Below are 21,941 nucleotides of genomic sequence, written 5' to 3' on the forward strand. Positions count from 1 at the left end.
TGAGAAGTGGATTTTTCCAAGTTCATCTTAATAATGGCTTATGGACTTTTCTTTTAGGAAATTATCCAAACCTTTTTAAAACCCTGCTAAGCTAACTGCTTTTACCACATTCTCTGAATGTGAATTCTAGAGTTTAATTACATGTTCAATGAAGAAATATTTTGTTTGTTTTAAATTTATTACTTAGTAGCTTCATTGCATGCCCCCTAGTCGTAGTATTTTTGGAAAGAGTAAACATGTGCTTCACATCTCCCTATTTCACTCAGTATTCTATAGACCTCTATCATATCTCCACTCAGCCCTCTCTTCTCCAATTTGAAGAACCCTAGCTGTTTTAGTCTTTCCTCATAGGGAAGTCGTCCCATCCCCTTTATCATTTTTGTCACCCTTCTCTGTACCTTTTCTAATTCTGCTAATCTTTTTTGAGATGCGGTGACCAGAATTGAACACAATATTCGAGGAGCGGTCGCACCATGGAGCAATACAAAGGCATTATAACATTCTCATTTTTGTTTTCCATTCCTTTCCTAATAATTCCTAACATTCTATTTGCTTTCTTAGCCGCTGCTACACACTAAGCAGAGGCTTTCAATGTATCATCAATGACATCTAGAACCCTTTTCTGGGTGGTGACTCCTAATGCATCAAGCAGCTATAGTTTGGGTTCTTCTTTCCCACATGTATCACTTTGCACTTGCTCATATTAAACGTCATCTGCCATTTGGATGCCCAGTCTACCATTCTCCTAAGGTCCTCTTGTAATTTTTCACAATCCTCTTGTGATTTAACAACTTTGAATAACTTTGTGTCATCAGCAAATTTAATTACCTCACTAGTTACTCCCATCTTTAGATCATTTATAAATATGTTAAAAAGCTGCGGTCCCAGCACAGACCCCTGGGAAACCTGTCTACCCTACTCCATTGATAATGCTGACCATTTAACCTACTCTCTGTTTTCTATCTTTTAACCAGTTTTTAATCCACAACAGGACATTACCTCCTATCCCATGACTTTCTAATTTCCTCAGGAGTCTTTCATGAGATACTTTGTGAAATGCCTTTTGAAAATCCAGATACACAATATCAACCGACTCACCTTTATCCACATGTTTAATCACCCCGTCAGAGAAATGTAGTAGATTGGTGAGGCAAGATTTCCTTTCACTAAATCCATGTTAGCTTTGTCTCATTAATCCATGCTTATTATGTATATGCTCTGTGATACATGTTTAAGTGCCGGTTTATGCAAACATGAATAATCCTTCAAAAATGACCGCCTTAATGTATAACATTTGTTCTCAAACTCTGTATGAGCCAGACAACGCTTTCTAAATGCTGTGCTGGGGCTGCTGTTGACAAGTTTCAATAAAAAAATGTTTTAAAATATCATCCCAGCTATTATTTCTGTTTTGTCTTCATGTTTCCCATCTATGTCTGTACTGTTTTGGAATAAAAGCTGTGCACTGTTAATGGTCAGGCCTGCTACAAGGTTCTTAAAAGTTTACTTTTCCCAAACATACTGTCAAGTAGTCATGACCTACTGAGGCATCAGAGGGACTCAAAAATGACAGAAGGGTTATCCATAGTTTTCGCTCAAACACTGACCCCAACATGGAAAAAAAAGCGAATGCTACATACCTGTAGAAGGTATTCTCCGAGGACAGCAGGCTGATTGTTCTCACTGATGGGTGACGTCCACGGCAGCCCCTCCAATCGGAAACTTTTCTAGCAAAGTCCTTTGCTAGTCCTCGCGCGCCCGCGCGCACCGCGCATGCGCGGCCGTCTTCCCGCCCGAAACCGGCTCGAGCCGGCCAATCCAGTATGTAGCAAGACAATACACTTCAAGGGAAGACACAACTCCAAAGGGGAGGCGGGCGGGTTTGTGAGAACAATCAGCCTGCTGTCCTCGGAGAATACCTTCTACAGGTATGTAGCATTCGCTTTCTCCGAGGACAAGCAGGCTGCTTGTTCTCACTGATGGGGTATCCCTAGCCCCCAGGCTCACTCAAAACAACAAGCATGGTCAATTGGGCCTCGCAACGGCGAGGACATAACTGAGATTGACCTAAAAAATTTACCAACTAACTGAGAGTGCAGCCTGGAACAGAACAAACAGGGCCCTCGGGGGGTGGAGTTGGATCCTAAAGCCCAAACAGGTTCTGAAGAACTGACTGCCCGAACCGACTGTCGCGTCGGGTATCCTGCTGCAGGCAGTAATGAGATGTGAATGTGTGGACAGATGACCACGTCGCAGCTTTGCAAATTTCTTCAATGGAGGCTGACTTCAAGTGGGCTACCGACGCAGCCATGGCTCTAACATTATGAGCCGTGACATGACCCTCAAGAGCCAGCCCCGCCTGGGCGTAAGTGAAGGAAATGCAATCTGCTAGCCAATTGGATATGGTGCGTTTCCCTACAGCCACTCCCCTCCTATTGGGATCAAAAGAAACAAACAATTGGGTGGACTGTCTGTGGGGCTGTGTCCGCTCCAGGTAGAAGGCCAATGCTCTCTTGCAGTCCAAAGTGTGCAGCTGACGTTCAGCAGGGCAGGAATGAGGACGGGGAAAGAATGTTGGCAAGACAATTGACTGGTTCAGATGGAACTCCGACACGACCTTTGGCAAGAACTTAGGGTGAGTGCGGAGGACTACTCTGTTATGATGAAATTTGGTGTAAGGGGCCTGGGCTACCAGGGCCTGAAGCTCACTGACTCTACGAGCTGAAGTAACCGCCACCAAGAAAATGACCTTCCAGGTCAAGTACTTCAGATGGCAGGAATTCAGTGGCTCAAAAGGAGGTTTCATCAGCTGGGTGAGAACGACATTGAGATCCCATGACACTGTAGGAGGCTTGACAGGGGGCTTTGACAAAAGCAAACCTCTCATGAAGCGAACAACTAAAGGCTGTCCTGAGATCGGCTTACCTTCCACATGGTAATGGTATGCACTGATTGCGCTAAGGTGAACTCTTACAGAGTTGGTCTTAAGACCAGACTCAGACAAGTGCAGAAGGTATTCAAGCAGGGTCTGTGTAGGACAAGAGCGAGGAGCTAGGGCCTTGCTGTCACACCAGACGACAAACCTCCTCCACAGAAAGAAGTAACTCCTCTTAGTGGAATCTTTCCTGGAAGCAAGCAAGACGCGGGAGACACCCTCTGACAGACCCAAAGAGGCAAAGTCTACGCTCTCAACATCCAGGCCGTGAGAGCCAGGGACCGGAGGCTGGGATGCAGAAGAGCCCCTTCGTCCTGCGTGATGAGGGTCGGAAAACACTCCAATCTCCACGGTTCTTCGGAGGATAACTCCAGAAGAAGAGGGAACCAGATCTGACGCGGCCAAAAAGGAGCAATCAGAATCATGGTGCCTCGGTCTTGCTTGAGTTTCAACAAAGTCTTTCCCACCAGAGGAATGGGAGGATAAGCATACAGCAGGCCCTCCCCCCAATCCAGGAGGAAGGCATCCGATGCTAGTCTGCCGGGGGCCTGAAGCCTGGAACAGAACTGAGGGACTTTGTGGTTCACTCGAGATGCGAAGAGATCCACCAAGGGGGTGCCCCACGCTTGGAAGATCTGGCGCACCACTCTGGAGTTGAGCGACCACTCGTGAGGTTGCATAATCCGGCTCAGTCTGTCGGCCAGACTGTTGTTTACGCCTGCCAGATATGTGGCTTGGAGTACCATGCCGAGACGGCGAGCCCAAAGCCACATGCTGACGGCTTCCTGACACAGGGGGCGAGATCCGGTGCCCCCCTGCTTGTTGACATAGTACATGGCAACCTGATTGTCTGTCCGAATTTGGATAATTTGATGGGACAGCCGATCTCTGAAAGCCTTCAGAGCATTCCAGATCGCTCGCAACTCCAGGAGATTGATCTGTAGACCGCGTTCCTGGAGGGACCAGCTTCCTTGGGTGTGAAGCCCATCGACATGAGCTCCCCATCCCAGGAGAGACGCATCCGTTGTCAGCACTTTTTGTGGCTGAGGAATTTGGAAAGGACGTCCCAGAGTCAAATTGGACCAGATTGTCCACCAATACAGGGATTCGAGAAAACTCGTGGACAGGTGGATCACGTCTTCTAGACCCCCAGCAGCCTGAAACCACTGGGAGGCTAGGGTCCATTGAGCAGATCTCATGTGAAGACGGGCCATGGGAGTCACATGAACTGTGGAGGCCATGTGGCCCAGCAATCTCAACATCTGCCGAGCTGTGATCTGCTGGGACGCTCGCACCCGCGAGACGAGGGACAACAAGTTGTTGGCTCTCGCCTCTGGGAGATAGGCACGAGCCGTCCGAGAATCCAGCAGAGCTCCTATGAATTCGAGTTTCTGCACTGGTAGAAGATGGGACTTTGGGTAATTTATCACAAACCCCAGTAGCTCCAGGAGGCGAATAGTCATCTGCATGGACTGCAGGGCTCCTGCCTCGGATGTGTTCTTCACCAGCCAATCGTCGAGATATGGGAACACGTGCACCCCCAGCCTGCGAAGCGCCGCTGCTACCACAGCTAGGCACTTTGTGAACACCCTGGGCGCAGAGGCGAGCCCAAAGGGTAGCACACAGTACTGGAAGTGGCGTGTGCCCAACTGAAATCGCAGATACTGCCTGTGAGCTGGCAGTATCGGGATGTGTGTGTAGGCATCCTTCAAGTCCAGAGAGCATAGCCAATCGTTTTGTTGAATCATGGGGAGAAGGGTGCCCAGGGAAAGCATCCTGAACTTTTCTTTTACGAGATATTTGTTCAGGGCCCTTAGGTCTAGGATGGGACGCATCCCCCCTGTTTTCTTTTCCACAAGAAAGTACCTGGAATAGAATCCCAGCCCTTCTTGCCCGGATGGCACGGGCTCGACCGCATTGGCGCTGAGAAGGGCGGAGAGTTCCTCTGCAAGTACCTGCTTGTGCTGGAAGCTGTACGACTGAGCTCCCGGTGGACAATTTGGAGGTTTTGAGGCCAAATTGAGGGTGTATCCTTGCCGGACTATTTGGAGAACCCACTGATCGGAGGTTATTAGAGGCCACCTTTGGTGAAAAGCTTTCAACCTCCCCCCGACTGGTGGGTCGCCCGGCACTGACACTTGGATGTCGGCTATGCTCTGCTGGAGCCAGTCAAAAGCTCGCCCCTTGCTTTTGCTGGGGAGCCGAGGGGCCTGGCTGAGGCGCACGCTGCTGACGAGAGCGAGCGCGCTGGGGCTTAGCCTGGGCCGCAGGCTGTCGAGAAGGAGGATTGTACCTACGCTTACCAGAAGAGTAGGGAACAGTCTTCCTTCCCCCGAAAAATCTTCTACCTGTAGAGGTAGATGCTGAAGGCTGCCGGCGGGAGAACTTGTCGAATGCGGTGTCCCGCTGGTGGAGAGACTCTACCACCTGTTCGACTTTCTCTCCAAAAATGTTATCCGCACGGCAAGGCGAGTCCGCAATCCGCTGCTGGAGTCTATTCTCCAGGTCGGCGGCACGCAGCCATGAGAGCCTGCGCATCACCACACCTTGAGCAGCGGCCCTGGACGCAACATCAAAGGTGTCATACACCCCTCTGGCCAGGAATTTTCTGCACGCCTTCAGCTGCCTGACCACCTCCTGAAAAGGCTTGGCCTGCTCGGGGGGGGGAGAGCATCAACCAAGCCCGCCAACTGCCGCACATTGTTCCGCATGTGTATGCTCGTGTAGAGCTGGTAAGACTGGATTTTGGCCACGAGCATAGAGGAATGGTAGGCCTTCCTCCCAAAGGAGTCTAAGGTTCTAGAGTCCTTGCCCGGGGGCGCCGAAGCATGCTCCCTAGAACTCTTAGCCTTCTTTAGGGCCAGATCCACAACTCCAGAATCATGAGGCAACTGGGTGCGCATCAGATCTGGGTCCCCATGGATCCGGTACTGGGACTCGATCTTCTTGGGGATGTGGGGATTAGTTAGAGGTTTTGTCCAGTTCGCAAGCAATGTCTTTTTTAGGACATGGTGCAAGGGAACAGTGGACGCTTCCTTAGGTGGAGAAGGATAGTCCAGGAGCTCAAACATTTCAGCCCTGGGCTCGTCCTCCACAACCACCGGGAAGGGGATGGCCGTAGACATCTCCCGGACAAAGGAAGCGAAAGACAGACTCTCAGGAGGAGAAAGCTGTCTTTCAGGAGAGGGAGTGGGATCAGAAGGAAGACCCTCAGACTCCTCGTCAGAGAAATATCTGGGGTCTTCTTCTTCCTCCCACGAGGCCTCACCCTCGGTGTCAGACACAAGTTCACGAACCTGTGTCTGCAACCTCGCCCGGCTCGACTCAGTGGAGCCACGTCCACGATGGGGGCGTCGAGAGGTAGACTCCCTGGCCCGCATCGGCGAAGCTCCCTCCGCCGACGTAGTCGGGGAGCCCTCCTGGGAGGTGGCCGCAGTCGGCACCGCACGCGGTACCGACGTCGGGGACCTCACCCCGGGTGATGGGCCAGCCGGCGCCACGCTCGACGGTACCGGAGGCGCAAGCACCGCCGGTACCGGAGGGGAAGGGCGCAACAGCTCTCCCAGAATCTCTGGGAGAACGGCCCGGAGGCTCTCGTTCAGAGTGGCTGCAGAGAAAGGCAAAGAGGTCGATGCAGGCGTCGACGTCAGAACCTGTTCCGGGCGAGGAGGCTGTTCCGGGCTGTCCAGAGTGGAGCGCATCGACACCTCTTGAACAGAGGGTGAGCGGTCCTCTCGGTGCCGATGCCTGCTGGGTGCCGACTCCCTCGGCGACCCAGAGCTCTCGGTGCTGACTCGGGGAGGCGACCGGTGTCGATGCTTCTTCGATTTCTTCCGAAGCATGTCACCGGAGCTCCCCGGCACCGACGAGGAGGACGTAGAATCCAGCCGTCGCTTCCTCGGTGCCGAGGCCGAAGGAGGTCGGTCTCGGGGGGGCTGTACCGCAGGAGCCCTCAGGGTAGGAGGAGACCCACCCGAAGGCTCACCGCCACCAGCAGGGGAATGGACAGCCCTCACCTGCACTCCTGACGATGCACCACCGTCCGACGACATCAGCAGACGAGGTCCCGGTACCACCGACGTCGATGCAGCTATCCGATGTCTCGGCGCCGATGCAGAGGCCCGATGCCTCGATGCACTCGATGCAGGGGCGGCCGAGGAAGATGGTCTGGACGCTGACGACGTCGATGCACTCGAAGATCCCGGTGCCGATGCCGACGAAGAGCCCGAGAACAACATGTTCCACTGGGCTAGTCTCGCTACCTGAGTCCGCCTTTGAAGCAGGGAACACAGACTGCAGTTCTGAGGGCGGTGCTCGGCCCCCAGACACTGAAGACACGACGAGTGTCGATCAGTGAGCGAGATAACCCGGGCGCACTGGGTGCACTTCTTGAAGCCGCTGGAAGGCTTCGATGTCATGGGCGGAAAAATCGCGCCGGCGAAATCAAAGTCCGAAATGACGGAAAAAGAGCACCAAAAAATTTGTAAGGGAGAAAATCTCGACCGAGGCCGAAAAGAGGCCTACCCCGACGACGAAAGAAAACTTATCGGGGCAAAAAGCTGGAAGTACGGGGAGGATTAACACGAAACCCAAGGGGGGTTTCCGGAGCACTTCCCGACACTTGAAAAGACTTTTCCGAAGAAAAACACGTCAAAATAAATTTGGACGCGCGAGGTCGACTCTCCGGGGCTCGACACGGCGAAAACACGACCGTACCGAGTGCGGACAAAAGAAGACTGGCCGGCTCGAGCCGGTTTCGGGCGGGAAGACGGCCGCGCATGCGCGGTGCGCGCGGGCGCGCGAGGACTAGCAAAGGACTTTGCTAGAAAAGTTTCCGATTGGAGGGGCTGCCGTGGACGTCACCCATCAGTGAGAACAAGCAGCCTGCTTGTCCTCGGAGAATGAAATTATATTGCTTGTGCACATTTTATCTTCACAGTAAGGGATTTAAACATTTTTGTGTCTATATTTAGTACTACACGAACACAACTGACAGGAACATACTTTAACGTATATATATATATATATATATATATATATATATATATATATATATATATGTAATTAGGAAAGATGCTCACAGCTCTACAAAAGTTAATATGTTTGAAAATATTAGAGAGGCACTGCAGAAGGGGAGGAATTCAGTATCTAAATTTTGATTTGTTTTTTTTTTGGGGGGGGGGGGGGGGCAGGGGGTTAACTTTCCAAGCACTACACTGCTGATATTACAAGGCTCAAAAGCCCAATGGCACTTTGCTCCCTCTTAATACATAACCATTGTCCCTGCAGTTGCTGCTTACAAGGCATGGAAGAAAAAGCTGACGGAAGCCTCTGGCCAATCAAGCCTGGAGAAAATAAAAGTTTGGCTTATTTACATTTTTGCTTTGTTAGTAAACTGGAACGCTCAGCACAGAGGGACTGCAAAGTGCAATTAAATGTCAGTAAATCTTCTGGCAGCAAGGACCATGCACTTGAATGCTTGGCTGTATGGTTTTCCAGTGCTGGGTTAGGAAGGTAAAATTATGTATAATCATACCTGATAATTTTCTTTCCATTAATCATAGCTGATCAATCCATAGACTGGTGGGTTGTGTCCATCTACCAGCAGGTGGAGATAGAGAGCAAACTTTTGCCTCCCTATATGTGGTCATGTGCTGCCGGAAACTCCTCAGTATGTCGATATCAAAGCTCCATCCGCAGGACTCAGCACTTAGAGAATTACACCCACGAAGGGACACTCTGCCCAGCTCACCACCGCCGAAACGGGGGAGGGGAATTAACCCAGCTCATCCCCACACAAGTGGGGGAGGGGAATCCGTCCAGCTCATCCCCGCGGAGCGGGGGAGGGACACCACACCCGCCGATGCGGGGGGATCTGGCTTATCCTGCAACCGCAACCGCGGGAGGAGCTGACTGACCCTAACACCGCCGAAGCGGGAGGGGTACAAAGCTGCCCTACAGCCGCACGAAGCGGGAGGGAGTGCCGGCAGAATTTAAATCTCAATCCAGCCCCGTAAAACGGAGGGGAGAGGAATGCAGCAGCTCACTGTAACACAAACTCGTCTCAACTCTTGAAGAATCCAAGTGAAAGAAGAACTTGAACACGAAGTCCTCCTGAAGTAACTGAAGGCTAAACTTGAACCTAAAATTCAACCAGAATATAAACAGTACAGATATCTGGGAGGGGCTATGGATTGATCAGCTATGATTAATGGAAAGAAAATTATCAGGTATGATTATACATAATTTTACCTTCCATATCATCAAGCTGATCAATCCATAGACTGGTGGGATGTACCGAAGCAGTACTCACCCAGGGCGGGACATAGAAATCCCTGACCTCAACACTGAAGCTCCAAACCGGGCCTCCGCCCGTGCAGCCACAGTCAAACGGTAATGCTTGGAGAATGTATGAGCCGAAGCCCAAGTTGCCGCCTTGCATATCTCTTCCAAGGAGACGGATCCGGCCTCTGCCATCGAGGCCGCCTGAGCTCTCGTGGAGTGAGCCTTCAGCTGGATAGGCGGCACCTTCCCTGCGGCCACATAAGCCGCTGCAATGGCTTCCTTGACCCATCTTGCCACTGTAGGCTTAGCAGCCTGCAGACCCTTACGAGGACCTGCAAACAGGACAAACAGATGATCCGATTTCCGGAAATCATTGGTCACTTCCAAGTATCTGATGATGACTCGTCTCACATCCAGATATTTAAGAGCAGAGTACTCCTCTGGGTAGTCCTCCCTACGAAAGGAAGGGAGACAGAGCTGCTGATTCACATGGAAGCGAGAAACAATCTTGGGCAGGAAGGAAGGCACTGTGCGAATAGTCACTCCTGCCTCAGTGAACTGCAGAAAAGGCTCTTGACATGAGAGCGCCTGGAGCTCGGAAACTCTTCTGGCTGAAGTGATAGCCACCAAAAAGACTGCTTTCAACGTCAGGTCTTTCAGAGATGCCCTCGACAAGGGTTCCAAAGGCGGCTTCTGCAATGCTCTTAGCACCAGGTTGAGATTCCACGCAGGCACCACTGAGTGCAGAGGAGGGCGCAGGTGATTAACTCCCTTGAGAAAGCGCACCACATCTGGCTGCGAAGCCAGGGAAACACCCTTCAGGCGGCCCCTGAAGCAAGCCAGAGCCGCTACCTGGACTTTAAGGGAACTGAGCGACAGGCCTTTCTCCAGACCTTCTTGCAGGAACGCCAACACTGAAGAAATTGGAGCAGTGAAGGGAGAAAGTGAGCCTGCTTCACACCATGCTGCAAAGATACGCCAAACCCTGGCGTAAGCAGTAGAAGTAGAGCGCTTCCTCGCTCTCAGCATAGTGGCGATGACCTTGTCTGAGAAGCCCTTCTTCCTCAGACGCTGCCGCTCAATAGCCAGGCCGTAAGACCAAAGGGGGAGGGATCCTCCATCACCACGGGACCCTGATGTAACAGGCCCTGCTCCACTGACAGCCGCAGAGGATCGTCGACTGAGAGCCTGAACAAGTCCGCATACCAGGGACGTCTGGGCCAATCCGGACCCACCAGGATTACCCTGCCGGGATGCTTTGCCACCCGGTCTAGCACCCTGCCCAACATGGGCCAGGGCGGGAACACATAGAGGAGCTCTTGTGTCGGCCACTGTTGGAGAAGAGCATCTACTCCCAGGGATCGAGGGTCCCGTCCTCTGCTGAAAAAGCGCGGCACTTGGCCATTGGCCGATGACGCCATCAGATCTAGGCTCGGCTGGCCCCAGCGCTTCGTGATGTCCAAGAACGCCTGAGCAGATAGTTGCCACTCTCCGGGCTCCAAGGTATGGCGACTGAGAAAGTCCGCCTTGACATTCATGACTCCGGCAATGTGGGCCGCTGAAAGCTGCTCCAGGTTCGCTTCCGCCCACTGGCAAAGACTCATAGCCTCCTTGGCTAGAGGGGCGCTCTTGGCACCTCCCTGGCGGTTGATATAGGCCACAGCCGTGGCATTGTCCGACAGGACCCGTACTGGCTTCAACACCAGTACCGGGATGAACTCCAATAACACCAACCGAATGGCTCTGAGTTCCAGGAGGTTGATAGACCACTTGCCTCTGCAGGAGACTAGAGCCCCTGCGCTGTCCTTCCCAAGCAGTGGGCTCCCCAGCCCATCAAAGAGGCGTCTGTCGTGACGACAATCCACTCCGGGGTCACCAGAGGCAATCCTGCAGACAACTTGTCTGTCTGCGTCCACCAGCTCAGCGCCTTGCGCACTGCTGGGTCCACGGGAAGGCGCACAGCATAATCCTCCGACATCGGAGTCCAGCGCAGCAGCAGAGATAGCTGTAGTGGTCTCATATGAGCCCTGGCCCAGGGCACTACTTCCATCGTGGCCGTCATAGAGCCCAACAGCTGCACGTAGTCCCAAGCCCGAATAGGAGAGGCTACTAGGAACTAGTCCACCTGAGCCTGAAGCTTGATAATCCGATTGTCTGGCAGGAACACTCTGCCCACTTGGGTGTCGAATCGAACTTCCAGATACACCAGGAACTGAGTCGGGCGCAGCTGGCTCTTCTTCCAGTTGATGATCCATCCCAGGGAGCTCAAAAGAGCAATTACCCGGTCCATAGCTTTGCCGCACTCTGCATAAGAGGGGGCTCGGATCAACCAGTCGTCCAGATAAGGATGGACTTGTACTCCTTCCTTTAGCAGGAAGGCCGCTATGACCCCCATTACTTTGGAAAAGGTCCGCGGAGCAGTAGCCAACCCGAAAGGGAGGGCTCTGAACTGGAAGTGTCGTCTCAGGACTGTAAAACGCAGAAAGCGTTGGAGAGGAGGCCAGATGGGAATATGCAGGTACGCTTCCTTGATGTCCAAGGAAGCCAAGAACTCTCCTGCCTTCACTGCCGCTATAACAGAGCGGAGAGTCTCCATGCGAAAGTGCCTCACTTTCCAGGCCCGATTGACCCCTTTGAGGTCGAGGATAGGCCGGACAGAACCTCCTTTCTTTGGAACCACAAAGTAAATGGAGTAACGTCCCTTGCCAATCTGATTTTTTGGCACCGGAACGACCGCACCCAGGCGGATCAGGTTGTCCAAGGTCTGCTGCACTACCACAGCTTGACCGGAGACTTGCAGGGAGAGAGTACAAACCCGTCTCTTAAGGGTTGGCAGAACTCTAGCTTGTAGCCGTCTCTGATGACTTCCAGCACCCACGCGTCTGAAGTTATAGTGGTCCACTCGCCCAGAAACGAGGACAGCCGTCCTCCAATCTGCACTGGGGCGTGGACCAAGGCCCCGTCATTGGGTACGAGACCCTGGGGGAGGACCGGAGGGAGCACCTCCGGGACGGCGGTCTCTGCGAAAGGAATGCTGCTTGGGGGAGAAATTCCTCTTGAAGGAAGAGGGGGCAGAGGAACCCGACTTGCCCGGGCGGTACCGATGGGCTTCCTGCAACCGTCCTCTGGAGGTATCGGGACGAGTACTAACCCGAGCCCTGACCTCTGGTAATTTCTTGCCCTTAGACGTGCCGAGATCGGTCACGATTTTGTCCAGCTCGACCCCAAAGAGCAGCTTGCCTTTAAAAGGCAATCTAGCCAGGCGGGATTTAGAGGCGTGGTCAGCAGACCAATGTTTCAGCCAAAGCCACCGCCGCGCAGAGACTGTCTGAGCCATGCCTTTAGCTGAGGCTCTCCAGACATCATACAGCAAGTCTGCCAAATAGGCTAAGCCCGATTCCATGGCCGGCCAATCAGCCCTCAAGGAATGATCCGAGGGGGAAGCCCGCTGCACCATAGTCCGGCACGCCCTGGCCACATAGGAGCCGCAAACTGAGGCCTGCAAACTTAAAGCAGCTGCCTCAAAGGACGACCTTAAGGCCGCCTCCAATCTTCTGTCTTGGGCGTCCTTTAGGGCCGTGCCACCTTCCACCGGCAACGCCGTTTTCTTAGTCACCGCAGTGATTAAAGAATCCACGGTAGGCCACAGATAGGCCTCACGTTCACTCACAGCCAAAGGATAGAGGCGGGACATAGCCCTAGCCACTTTAAGGCTCGTTTCCGGGACATCCCATTGAGCCGCAATTAAGGTGTGCATGGCATCATGCACGTGGAAGGTTCTAGGCGGGCGCTTCGTCCCCAGCATAATGGCAGAGCCAACAGGGGCTGAGGGAGAGACGTCCTCCGGAGAGGAAATCTTCAAAGTGTCCATGGCCTGTAACAACAGGTTGGGCAAATCCTCTGGGCTAAAAAGCCGCGCTGCAGAGGGGTCATCCGCTCCAGCCGAGCGGGGATCTATCTCCTCCAAGGAATCCGCAAAGGATCGTTGGGAGACCTCAGACACGCTGCCCTCATCTACATCGGAGGAGACAAAAGTCCTCCAAGGCCTGGAAATCAACCCGAGGGCGTTTACCTCTGGGAACCTCAACCTCTTTATCAGAAGAGGGAGCAGGGGCAGCGTTTTGCATGAGGAAAGCCTGATGCAGCAGCAAAACAAACTCGGGGGAGAAACCCCCCAGACTGTGCCCTTCCGCAGCCTGGGCAACAGCCCTAGACGCACTCTCAACCGGCGCTCGCAATAGCGGGGGAGAGACATGCTGCGCATCCAAAATGGCGTCCGGCGCGAAACTCCGTGAAGGAGCCGCGCGGGAAGAACGGCGCTTAACTTTAGCCGCTTTTGTGCCGTCGCCCAAATTAAGGGCGTTCATGGCATTAATGTCTCCAACCTCAAGGGCGGCCCCGAAGAAGCCGTCCGAGCCGCGTGGCCGGCCAAGATGGCGGAGGCGAGGAGCGGGGGATGGGCGTTTATGGCGGGAAAAAACCGCCACGCCGGAGGAACGACCGGGACATTCATCAGTCACTAACTATCACCCATCAAGGGCGAATCAGGTTGTAAAACCCCCGCATCCCCTCTAGAAGCGCTCCAGCGATCCGGGGAGCGACCCTTTGCGCCCTCCGACGCCATTGCCACGAGGAGAAGAATCGGGGAACCCCCTGCCCGCTATAAAAAGGTAAAATTACCTGCTTGCCGCTCCGAGCTGTAACGAACTGGTGTCCCAGTGAGTAGCTGCAATGAACGTTTAAAGAAACGTCGAATTAAACGCCTTTAAAGACGTTTTAAAATTTTTTTTTTTTTTTTTAAACGGAGCCAGCGGGAGGGGGGAGAAAAGGAGGGACCTGGCACCACCAGGTTTGCACTTGCTCAAAAGAGCCCTCAACCCCAGGCCTCAACAAAACCTAAGGATTAGGCTTGGAGGCCTAGCCAGAGCTGCTGCTGTGTGTGACCACCACCTGCTGAGATAGAGAACATACTGAGGAGTTTCCGGCAGCACATGACCACATATAGGGAGGCAAAAGTTTGCTCTCTATCTCCACCTGCTGGTAGATGGACACAACCCACCAGTCTATGGATTGATCAGCTTGATGATATGGAATCAACAGCCACGCTGCTAGCCAAGACAAAATAGAGGATGTGCTTTGAGTTTTTTTTTCTTCCTTCCCCTCTGTTAAGCACACAGCATCTCTGTTCAGAAACCAGCAGGTAATGTGAAAAATGCATTTAAATATGTTGATGATGAATGCACATTTTAAGCAAGTGCAGATCAAAATGTATTTGGATGAGAGTGAAAGTTAAGAAAGCACAGAGCTGGCAGAATACAAAATTCAATATTACAGTTTCCTTAAAACAAGATTTTTATAGGATCACTCCAACATGTTAGACATCTGAATGTTTTTGTCCCCATTACTTGTGCAGTGGGATGAACATGATTTCCAAATGTAACTAAATATGAGGAACATTTAGGAAAATTACACTGAAAAACCTATGCTAGAATGGGATATACATTACCTCAATGCATTCATCAGTGTATCTGACTCCAGAAAACATGTATGCCTAGCACTATCACATAATCTCACAACTTTTGTTCAGTTCATTCCAAAAGAGCACAGGATACTTGTCACACTAAATTGGCCTGCCATGAAGAAAAGTCACTGTAATTTGATGAAGAAGGTAAAGCGACCCTTTCTAAAGATGAGATCAAATAACAAGAATACACCATCTGAAGATCTCTGTTCCCAAAGACTGGACTATTTTTATTAGGCAGAGAAAAAAAATCATTTTTAACCAATAAGCCAACAACAACAGGAGTTTAAGCTACAGAACAACTTAACACAGACAATACAAAGGCTTTGTTCTAGACACTCGCTTACACCAACAAAGAAGTGCCAAGCTATTACACACGACCACTAGGTGGCAGTTTTGAGGAAGGGAAGTAGTGCACAAATCTCTAGAGGGATGAGGATGTATCTTAGAACAGTGATGGGTCTCTGCTGCAATTGAATCCACCACTTGTAATGCTTAAAGATATTCTAATCTTTTTCATTTACTGTCACTTCCATTTACCAAAGACAGGGGAGAAATGGCATTCTTTTTTTTTTTTCCTCACTGGCAATAATGACATTTTTATTCCAAACCACTTTCCTTGCCATAACGGCTCCCTTTTCCCTTCCCAACATTTAAGAATTGGACTGCTTTACAGTATATTTCTGGGAAATACCTCTTATTACATTACATATAATATTCCGCAATAGACCTTAGAGGATCAATACAGATTACAGTAAGATTAAACAGGCATATCCTGTGAATTACATAAAATTGTAAAACGTCAAGCGTATATATTCAACAAGAACAAACCAACTTAACATTAAAGTAAAAACGTATTAAATACAAAAGTTTTCAGTGATCTCCTAAATTTACAGTAAGATAATTACAAGTCCATCTAACATCTTGTGGGGTTGAGTTCCAGATAGCCAAGATAAAACATTACCCCCAATACCAAAACCATCTAATATACTCAGCAACTATTGATGATCAACTAAATTGAATGCGCTTGATACAGAAGCCCTGCAGAGTACAGTGAAGATCAGCTGAGAGGAGCGCGTCTGTGTGGGCCGCGCATGCCGGAGTCAGAAGACAGCACTTCTGCTGGCGGGGGTTCGAGTGGAAGGGACCCGGTGGCGGGTGGGACTGCGGCGCCGGGCCCCGGGAATTTTGTCCCCCGTCTCCCCCTCTCGGCGGCCCTGCTCCTGCTTGCTCCTCTGGGGTGCTGCAAAGGCAACTGCAGTTTCTTTTTCCTCACAGCTTTAATTCCTATGCAGAGGAAAAGCTAAGCCAGGCAAACCAAGCCGATTTGTTTGTCTGAAGCTGTAGGGGAGCCTGGGGAAGCACCCAAGAAGGTGCAAAGGTAGGGGGTGGATGGGGACCCGCACCCCCTATGGCAAGGCCCTGCGGGGTCAAACCATAAACCTCACCCAGTGGTTGCCCACAGGAGATGATAGGGGCATTGGAGACAGTTCCACATTCGACCAAGCTGAGGCAAAGGCATGCATTGTTGGGAGCTAGACCAGCCCAAAGAACCTACCCTCTGCTGGAGGTAGAGAATACTTTCCTATGAGCACCAGCTAGTTATACCGATGGTGTCACAGGAAAAGATCAGTTTATCTGCCTACCTCTGCTGGCAGGAAGGGAGAACATTTGCTTGTTAAGAATGGTACAGCCCAGATTCTAAGGAAATTTTATCTATAGAAGTATAATTATGAAATCACAAAAACAAATCTACTAAATGAAAAATAACCAGTTTCATATATTTGAAGAAAATGGAAGGAAAAGCCTCAAAGAGCTCAAAATCACACAGGATTTAAAGAGCTGGAAGGATCCAAAAGATCTCTTACTCTTTCATCATTGGCAAAAACCTTCCCTAGAAAATGTTTTTTTTTCCCAAAAACTAGCTCTTTCAGCTGCTTATGAATGCTTAATATGTTTGCACGCATGTCCATATCTTCTTTCGAATATTAGTCAACAAACATTTATCTTTAATGACTCTAAGTGTTGGTTGACTAATATTCGAAAGAAGATATGGACATGCGTGCAAACATATTAAGCATTCATAAGCAGCTGAAAGAGCTAGTTTTTGGGAAAAAAAACATTTTCTAGGGAAGGTTTTTGCCAATGATGAAAGAGTAAGAGATCTTTTGGATCCTTCCAGCTCTTTAAATCCTGTGTGATTTTGAGCTCTTTGAGGCTTTTCCTTCTATTTTTTCAAATATATGAAACTGGTTATTTTTCATTTAGTGGATTTGTTTTTGTGATTTCATAATTATATTTGTGTAATCCACACCCACTTGTTTAAGACTATTTATAAAAGTCTGCCATGAAGCCACACATGTATATACTCCACAAGGCTGAAAATACACTACCTTGTAGAATTACTGATACTGTTTTATTAATAATTCATAAACTGATTTGTGATTTTACTCTGCATAAGTAGCCATGTATAACAGACAGCAAAAATGCTTCCTTTCAGATGTGAAGTCAGAAGAGAAGTGAGCCACAAAGATGAGTCAAGTGACTCATCTGTCTGTTTGCACTGCTGTCACCAGAGAAAAACTATTTACACAAATACTATGTGAAATCCTGCTGAAAATATTCAAGATACCTGGGTGTTTGATCATTCAGTGGTGAACTATGAAAAGGAATCAAAGATGTCACAACTGTCAAAAAGTTTATCATAATTGCAATGTAGCAACCATCTCTCATTTGTGGTTGTCCATTCGTGACTTACCGGGGATGCTTGCAGGAGAGATGGGGTCAGATCTAGATTGGTTGCTTCCAACAGGAGAGCCCACAGGAGAAGGTGAAGGACCCCCAGGGATGCTGGAGAGATGGGGAGAAGCATGAGGAGAAAAAGGTGACTGTGCTGGGTTACTCTGCTCTCCTTGGCTGCTGGTAGAACCTGAGGCGCTGACGGCTGAACTCAAGGTCGCTTCAGTTCCTGTTGGCAAGTCATCGATGGAGCCAGACAAGTCCTGGTGGGGAGGAGGAAAAATGTTACAGATGTAGTAGGTACAAAAATACATAATGTATGAGATAGTCAAGGAGGCAAGGGTAGAAAAGGCAGTGACTTCTTGTAAGAAAGAATAAAGTCAAGGCCAGTGTCACAAATATTTCTATTCAGTATAACATATAACATAATGAGAAAAGTGAAGTAAAAGCACATCATGTGAAATATAATTCCTTATTGTCTGAGTGACAGAGTTTGGCAACATGCAATCATCACAACATAGCTGGAGAAAGCTACGCTATGATAATTATAATAAAAATACTGAGGGTAATTGTTACAGATTTCACTCAGGGAGGTAAAATTAATTTCCATCACTCTTGATCTCAGCAATATTGTCCAGTAAGTAATCTCATTTACAGGACTATAAACACACATTTGAAAGATTATAATAATTGTAAATTACAAAATTATTACTATACTTCTATTACAAGACTCAAGCACTTGCTGTGTGTACTTCCACTAATTATTATCCACAACTTTACATCATAACACACATCCTCAGCAACACAATGATACAGAAGAGGCAGGTTTGGGCCTTAAGCCCCAAAACTCAGAAAACCCTCTAGACTTCTTCTGCACACATGCTCAAGGGCTAGAGATTTAGATAAAAGCAACACCTAGTGATAAGTTTAAAGAGTCATTATATATCATGCTCTAAAGAGAGCAGGAGGACTGTTAATGTGAAAGACAGAGAAACCAGGGATCATACACTTGGATCTGTAAAAAAGGACCTTTGTAACTAAATCTCAGGCACCTTATATCATCTTGTTTGAAAACACACATTTCCCTAATTTTCTAAGAGATTCCTGTGTTGTCTGGCTTGCCTTCTGCATCTCTTTCAGACCCAAAGAATGGAATGGAGCAGAGCAGGAAAGGAACTGTACTGCAAACTGAACAACTACTGCCAACAGCACAGAACACAAAATATTGCTCTGCTCTCTCTAGTCCCCATTCTGTTCAGAGGAAGACAAGCTGAAGCATACACAGCAGAGCAGCCCTGGCTTCTGCTGAGAATGCACTGCAGATTGAGAGAAGGGTGATCAAGCAGATTGTGAGTGATCTATGGGGAACAGGGAAGAGTGAGTGAGATGTGAGCAGAGTGTGTGCTTAAGAGGAACTGAAAGAGGAAAAGATATGAAAAGGAGGGTATGAATGCTTGCAATGAGGTGCCATCAAAAGAAAGAGTAAATACTGGCTTGGTGATGAGGGAGGAGGGGGTAAGAACTGATGAGAGGAAGTAAATGGCGGGAACAGACCTGGGGGGGGGGGGGGGTGAATGCAGTGAAAGGGGGAAAAGAAAAGGGGATGGATGCTCTGAGAAACAGGTGAGAATTAAAAGGGGTTACTGCTAGGGGAGAGAAAGGGTAAAGATAAGAGAGGAAGGAATACATGTTGGGAGAAGAGATTTAAGATTTTGAAGTGAATACTGGATCAGGAAGAACAGAAAGATAAGTGGACGAGAAAAATTGGGAGAGTTCAAAAAGTGGAAATGGACTGTGAATACGCAAGAGACAGTGAGGGGAATATGTGAAGGTGAGAACATGAAAAAAATAGAAACAAAAAAGAGAAAGGAGAAAAGAGATCACAGTGAGGAGAGAACGTTGAAAAAGATGGAGGAGGAGAAGAAGAAAAAAGGAAAAGTTGAATGGAAACAAACTTGAAAAAGATGTAGAAGAGAAAACCAAAAGCAGTAAGATGAAGGAAAGAAGGACTAGAAAGGTGAAAACACTTACTTGCAATGGAGGTGCTGAACTGTGATTAAATTATACTTAGGCTTTCTGATTTTAGGTTTTAACCAAACAATATAAATTCTTTGTTACACAAGTCTCGGACTGAATTGGTTACTAAGTTCTACTATCTAAAGTTAAACAACAAGTTTTACAAAAGAATATCTGCATGTGCCATGGAAAAGAACTGAAAAACAACCAGAGGCAGAGGAAATATAGAAACAGAGACTTTTATGCACACAGGAACTGTCTCTTCTGTCCAAGTTCCTTTCCTAGTAGAAGACCATAACCCTGTTTGATCTCTGGCCTTTGTATACTTGCATCAATTCTGTCACTGGTTTTGCCTCTGCCACCTCTAAAAAAGTATTGTCCACGTAATCAACACTTTTCATGCAAAAAAATATTTTCTTATGTTGTGAGACTCAAAGGGATGAGACCTGCATATCATGACCTTTGTTCTTATCACAAAAAAAGTTTTTGTTCTTGCACATTAGTAAATCTTTGCGGTATTTGAATGTCTCAAATATATGATATTTAGATCATTCAGTCTCAATTCTGCTCCATTTGATATAGAATTCTCAGTTACTGCTACACAAGCACTCTCCCTTAGACAAACATGGAGAAAAAAAATGTTTTTCAATTATTTCAATTTTGTTTTAATTACTCATTGTTTTAAATATGTGCAATACAATACACATTTCTCTTGGTTCCAGAGGGTTTACAATCTAAGGTGTCTCTTACTAAAGCTTAGCATGCGCTAATGGAATTAGTGCATGTTTGCTAAAGAAGCCCATTTTAAACCTATGGGCATCTTAGAATTTAACACACACTAAACTTTAGTTAAAGGGCCCCTAAGACAATGGAGGGTGAAGTAATTTTCCCAAAGTCAGTGAGTGAAACAGGATTTGAATCTTCCATCATCCTTTAACTAGTCCTCACTTTTAAATACTTGAGTCAAGTATCAATTAGAAAGTGATTACGTCTTGGAAGAGCCTTGTAGCACTATTATAGTATAAAAGTAGCACTAACTACTATCTACTAAATCCTGAGTGGTGTAGAACAGGTAAAAGTGAATCTTTCAAAAAGAACAAAGACTAGGGGGGGCTTTTAAACTGAATAGAAGGAAATATTTTTTTCACTCAATGATCAGTTAAGCTCTGGAACTCATTGGCAGAGGATGTGGTTACAGCAGTTATCATATCTGGGTTTGGACAAGTTCCTGGAGGAAGCTACTGCTTGCCCTGGGATTACATAAGTACGTAAGTATTGCCACACTGGGACAGACCAAAGGCCAATCAAGGTCCATGAAGCCCAGCATTCTGTTTCCAACAGTGGCCAATCCAGGTCACAAATACCTGGCAAGATCCCAAAAAAGTTCAATACATTTTATGCTGCTTATTTTCCCCAATTCAATTAATAATGGTCTATGGACTTTTCCCTTAGGAAGACGTCCAGACCTTTTTAAAACCCCACTAAGCTAACCGCTTTTACCACATTCTCCGGCAACGAATTCCAGAATTTAATTATACGTTGAGTGAAAAAAAGGTTTCTCCAATTCGTATTAAATTTACTACTTTGTAACTTCATCGCATGCCCCCTAGTCCTAGTATTTTTTGAAAGAGTAAACAAACAATTCATGTCTACCCAGTCCACTCCACTCAGTATTTTATAGACCTCTATCACATCTTCCCTCAGCTGTCTTTTCTCCAAGCTGAAGAGCCCTAGACTCTTAAGCCTTTCCTTATAGGGAAGTCGTCCCATTCCCTTTATCATTTTCATCACCCTTCTTTGTACCTTTTCTAATTCCACTATATCTTTTTTGAGATGCGGCAACCAGAATTTAACACAATATTCAAGGTGTGGTCGCAACATGGACCAATACAAAGGCATTATTACAGCCTCACTTTTGTTTTCCATTCTTTTCAAAATAATACCTAACATTCTATTTGCTTTCTTAGCTGCCGCACACTGAGCAGAGGGTTTCAACGTATCATCAACAACAACAACACTGAGATCCCTTTCATGGTTGGTGACTCCTAACGTGGAACCTTGCATTACATAGCTATAGTTCGGGTTCCTCTTTCCCACATGCATCACTTTGCACTTGCTCACATTAAACGTCATCTGCCATTTAGACGCCCAGTCTCCTAGTTTCGTGAGGTCCTCTTGTAATTTTTCACAATCCTCTTGCGATTTAACAACTTTGAATAACTTTGTCTAATCAGCAAATTTAATTACCTCACTAGTTACTCCCATCTCTAGATCATTTATAAATATGTTAAAAAGCAGTGGTCCCAGCACAGACTCCTGTGGAACCCCACTATCTACCCTTCTCCATTGAGAATACTGACCTTTTAACCCTACTCTCTGTTTTCTAACCTTTAACCAGTTCTTAATCAGTAAATAGGACACTACCTCCTATCCCATGACTCTCCA

At 48.2% G+C, this 21,941-nt stretch overlaps 1 protein-coding gene across 2 annotated transcripts in view; it reads right to left on the minus strand.

The window, feature by feature from the left end:
* Nucleotides 1-21,941, minus strand: part of LOC115466843 (AT-rich interactive domain-containing protein 1B-like) — a 1,026,314-nt gene that overhangs the window by 356,358 nt on the left and 648,015 nt on the right. For both annotated transcript variants that reach the window (XM_030198387.1, XM_030198389.1), the window contains exon 5: nt 17,500-17,743. In XM_030198387.1, coding sequence (XP_030054247.1) covers nt 17,500-17,743 — 244 coding nt within the window. The remainder of the gene's footprint in view (nt 1-17,499; nt 17,744-21,941) is intronic.

This window comes from Microcaecilia unicolor, chromosome 3 (genome assembly GCF_901765095.1).
Source record: "Microcaecilia unicolor chromosome 3, aMicUni1.1, whole genome shotgun sequence".
Lineage (NCBI taxonomy): Eukaryota > Metazoa > Chordata > Amphibia > Gymnophiona > Siphonopidae > Microcaecilia > Microcaecilia unicolor.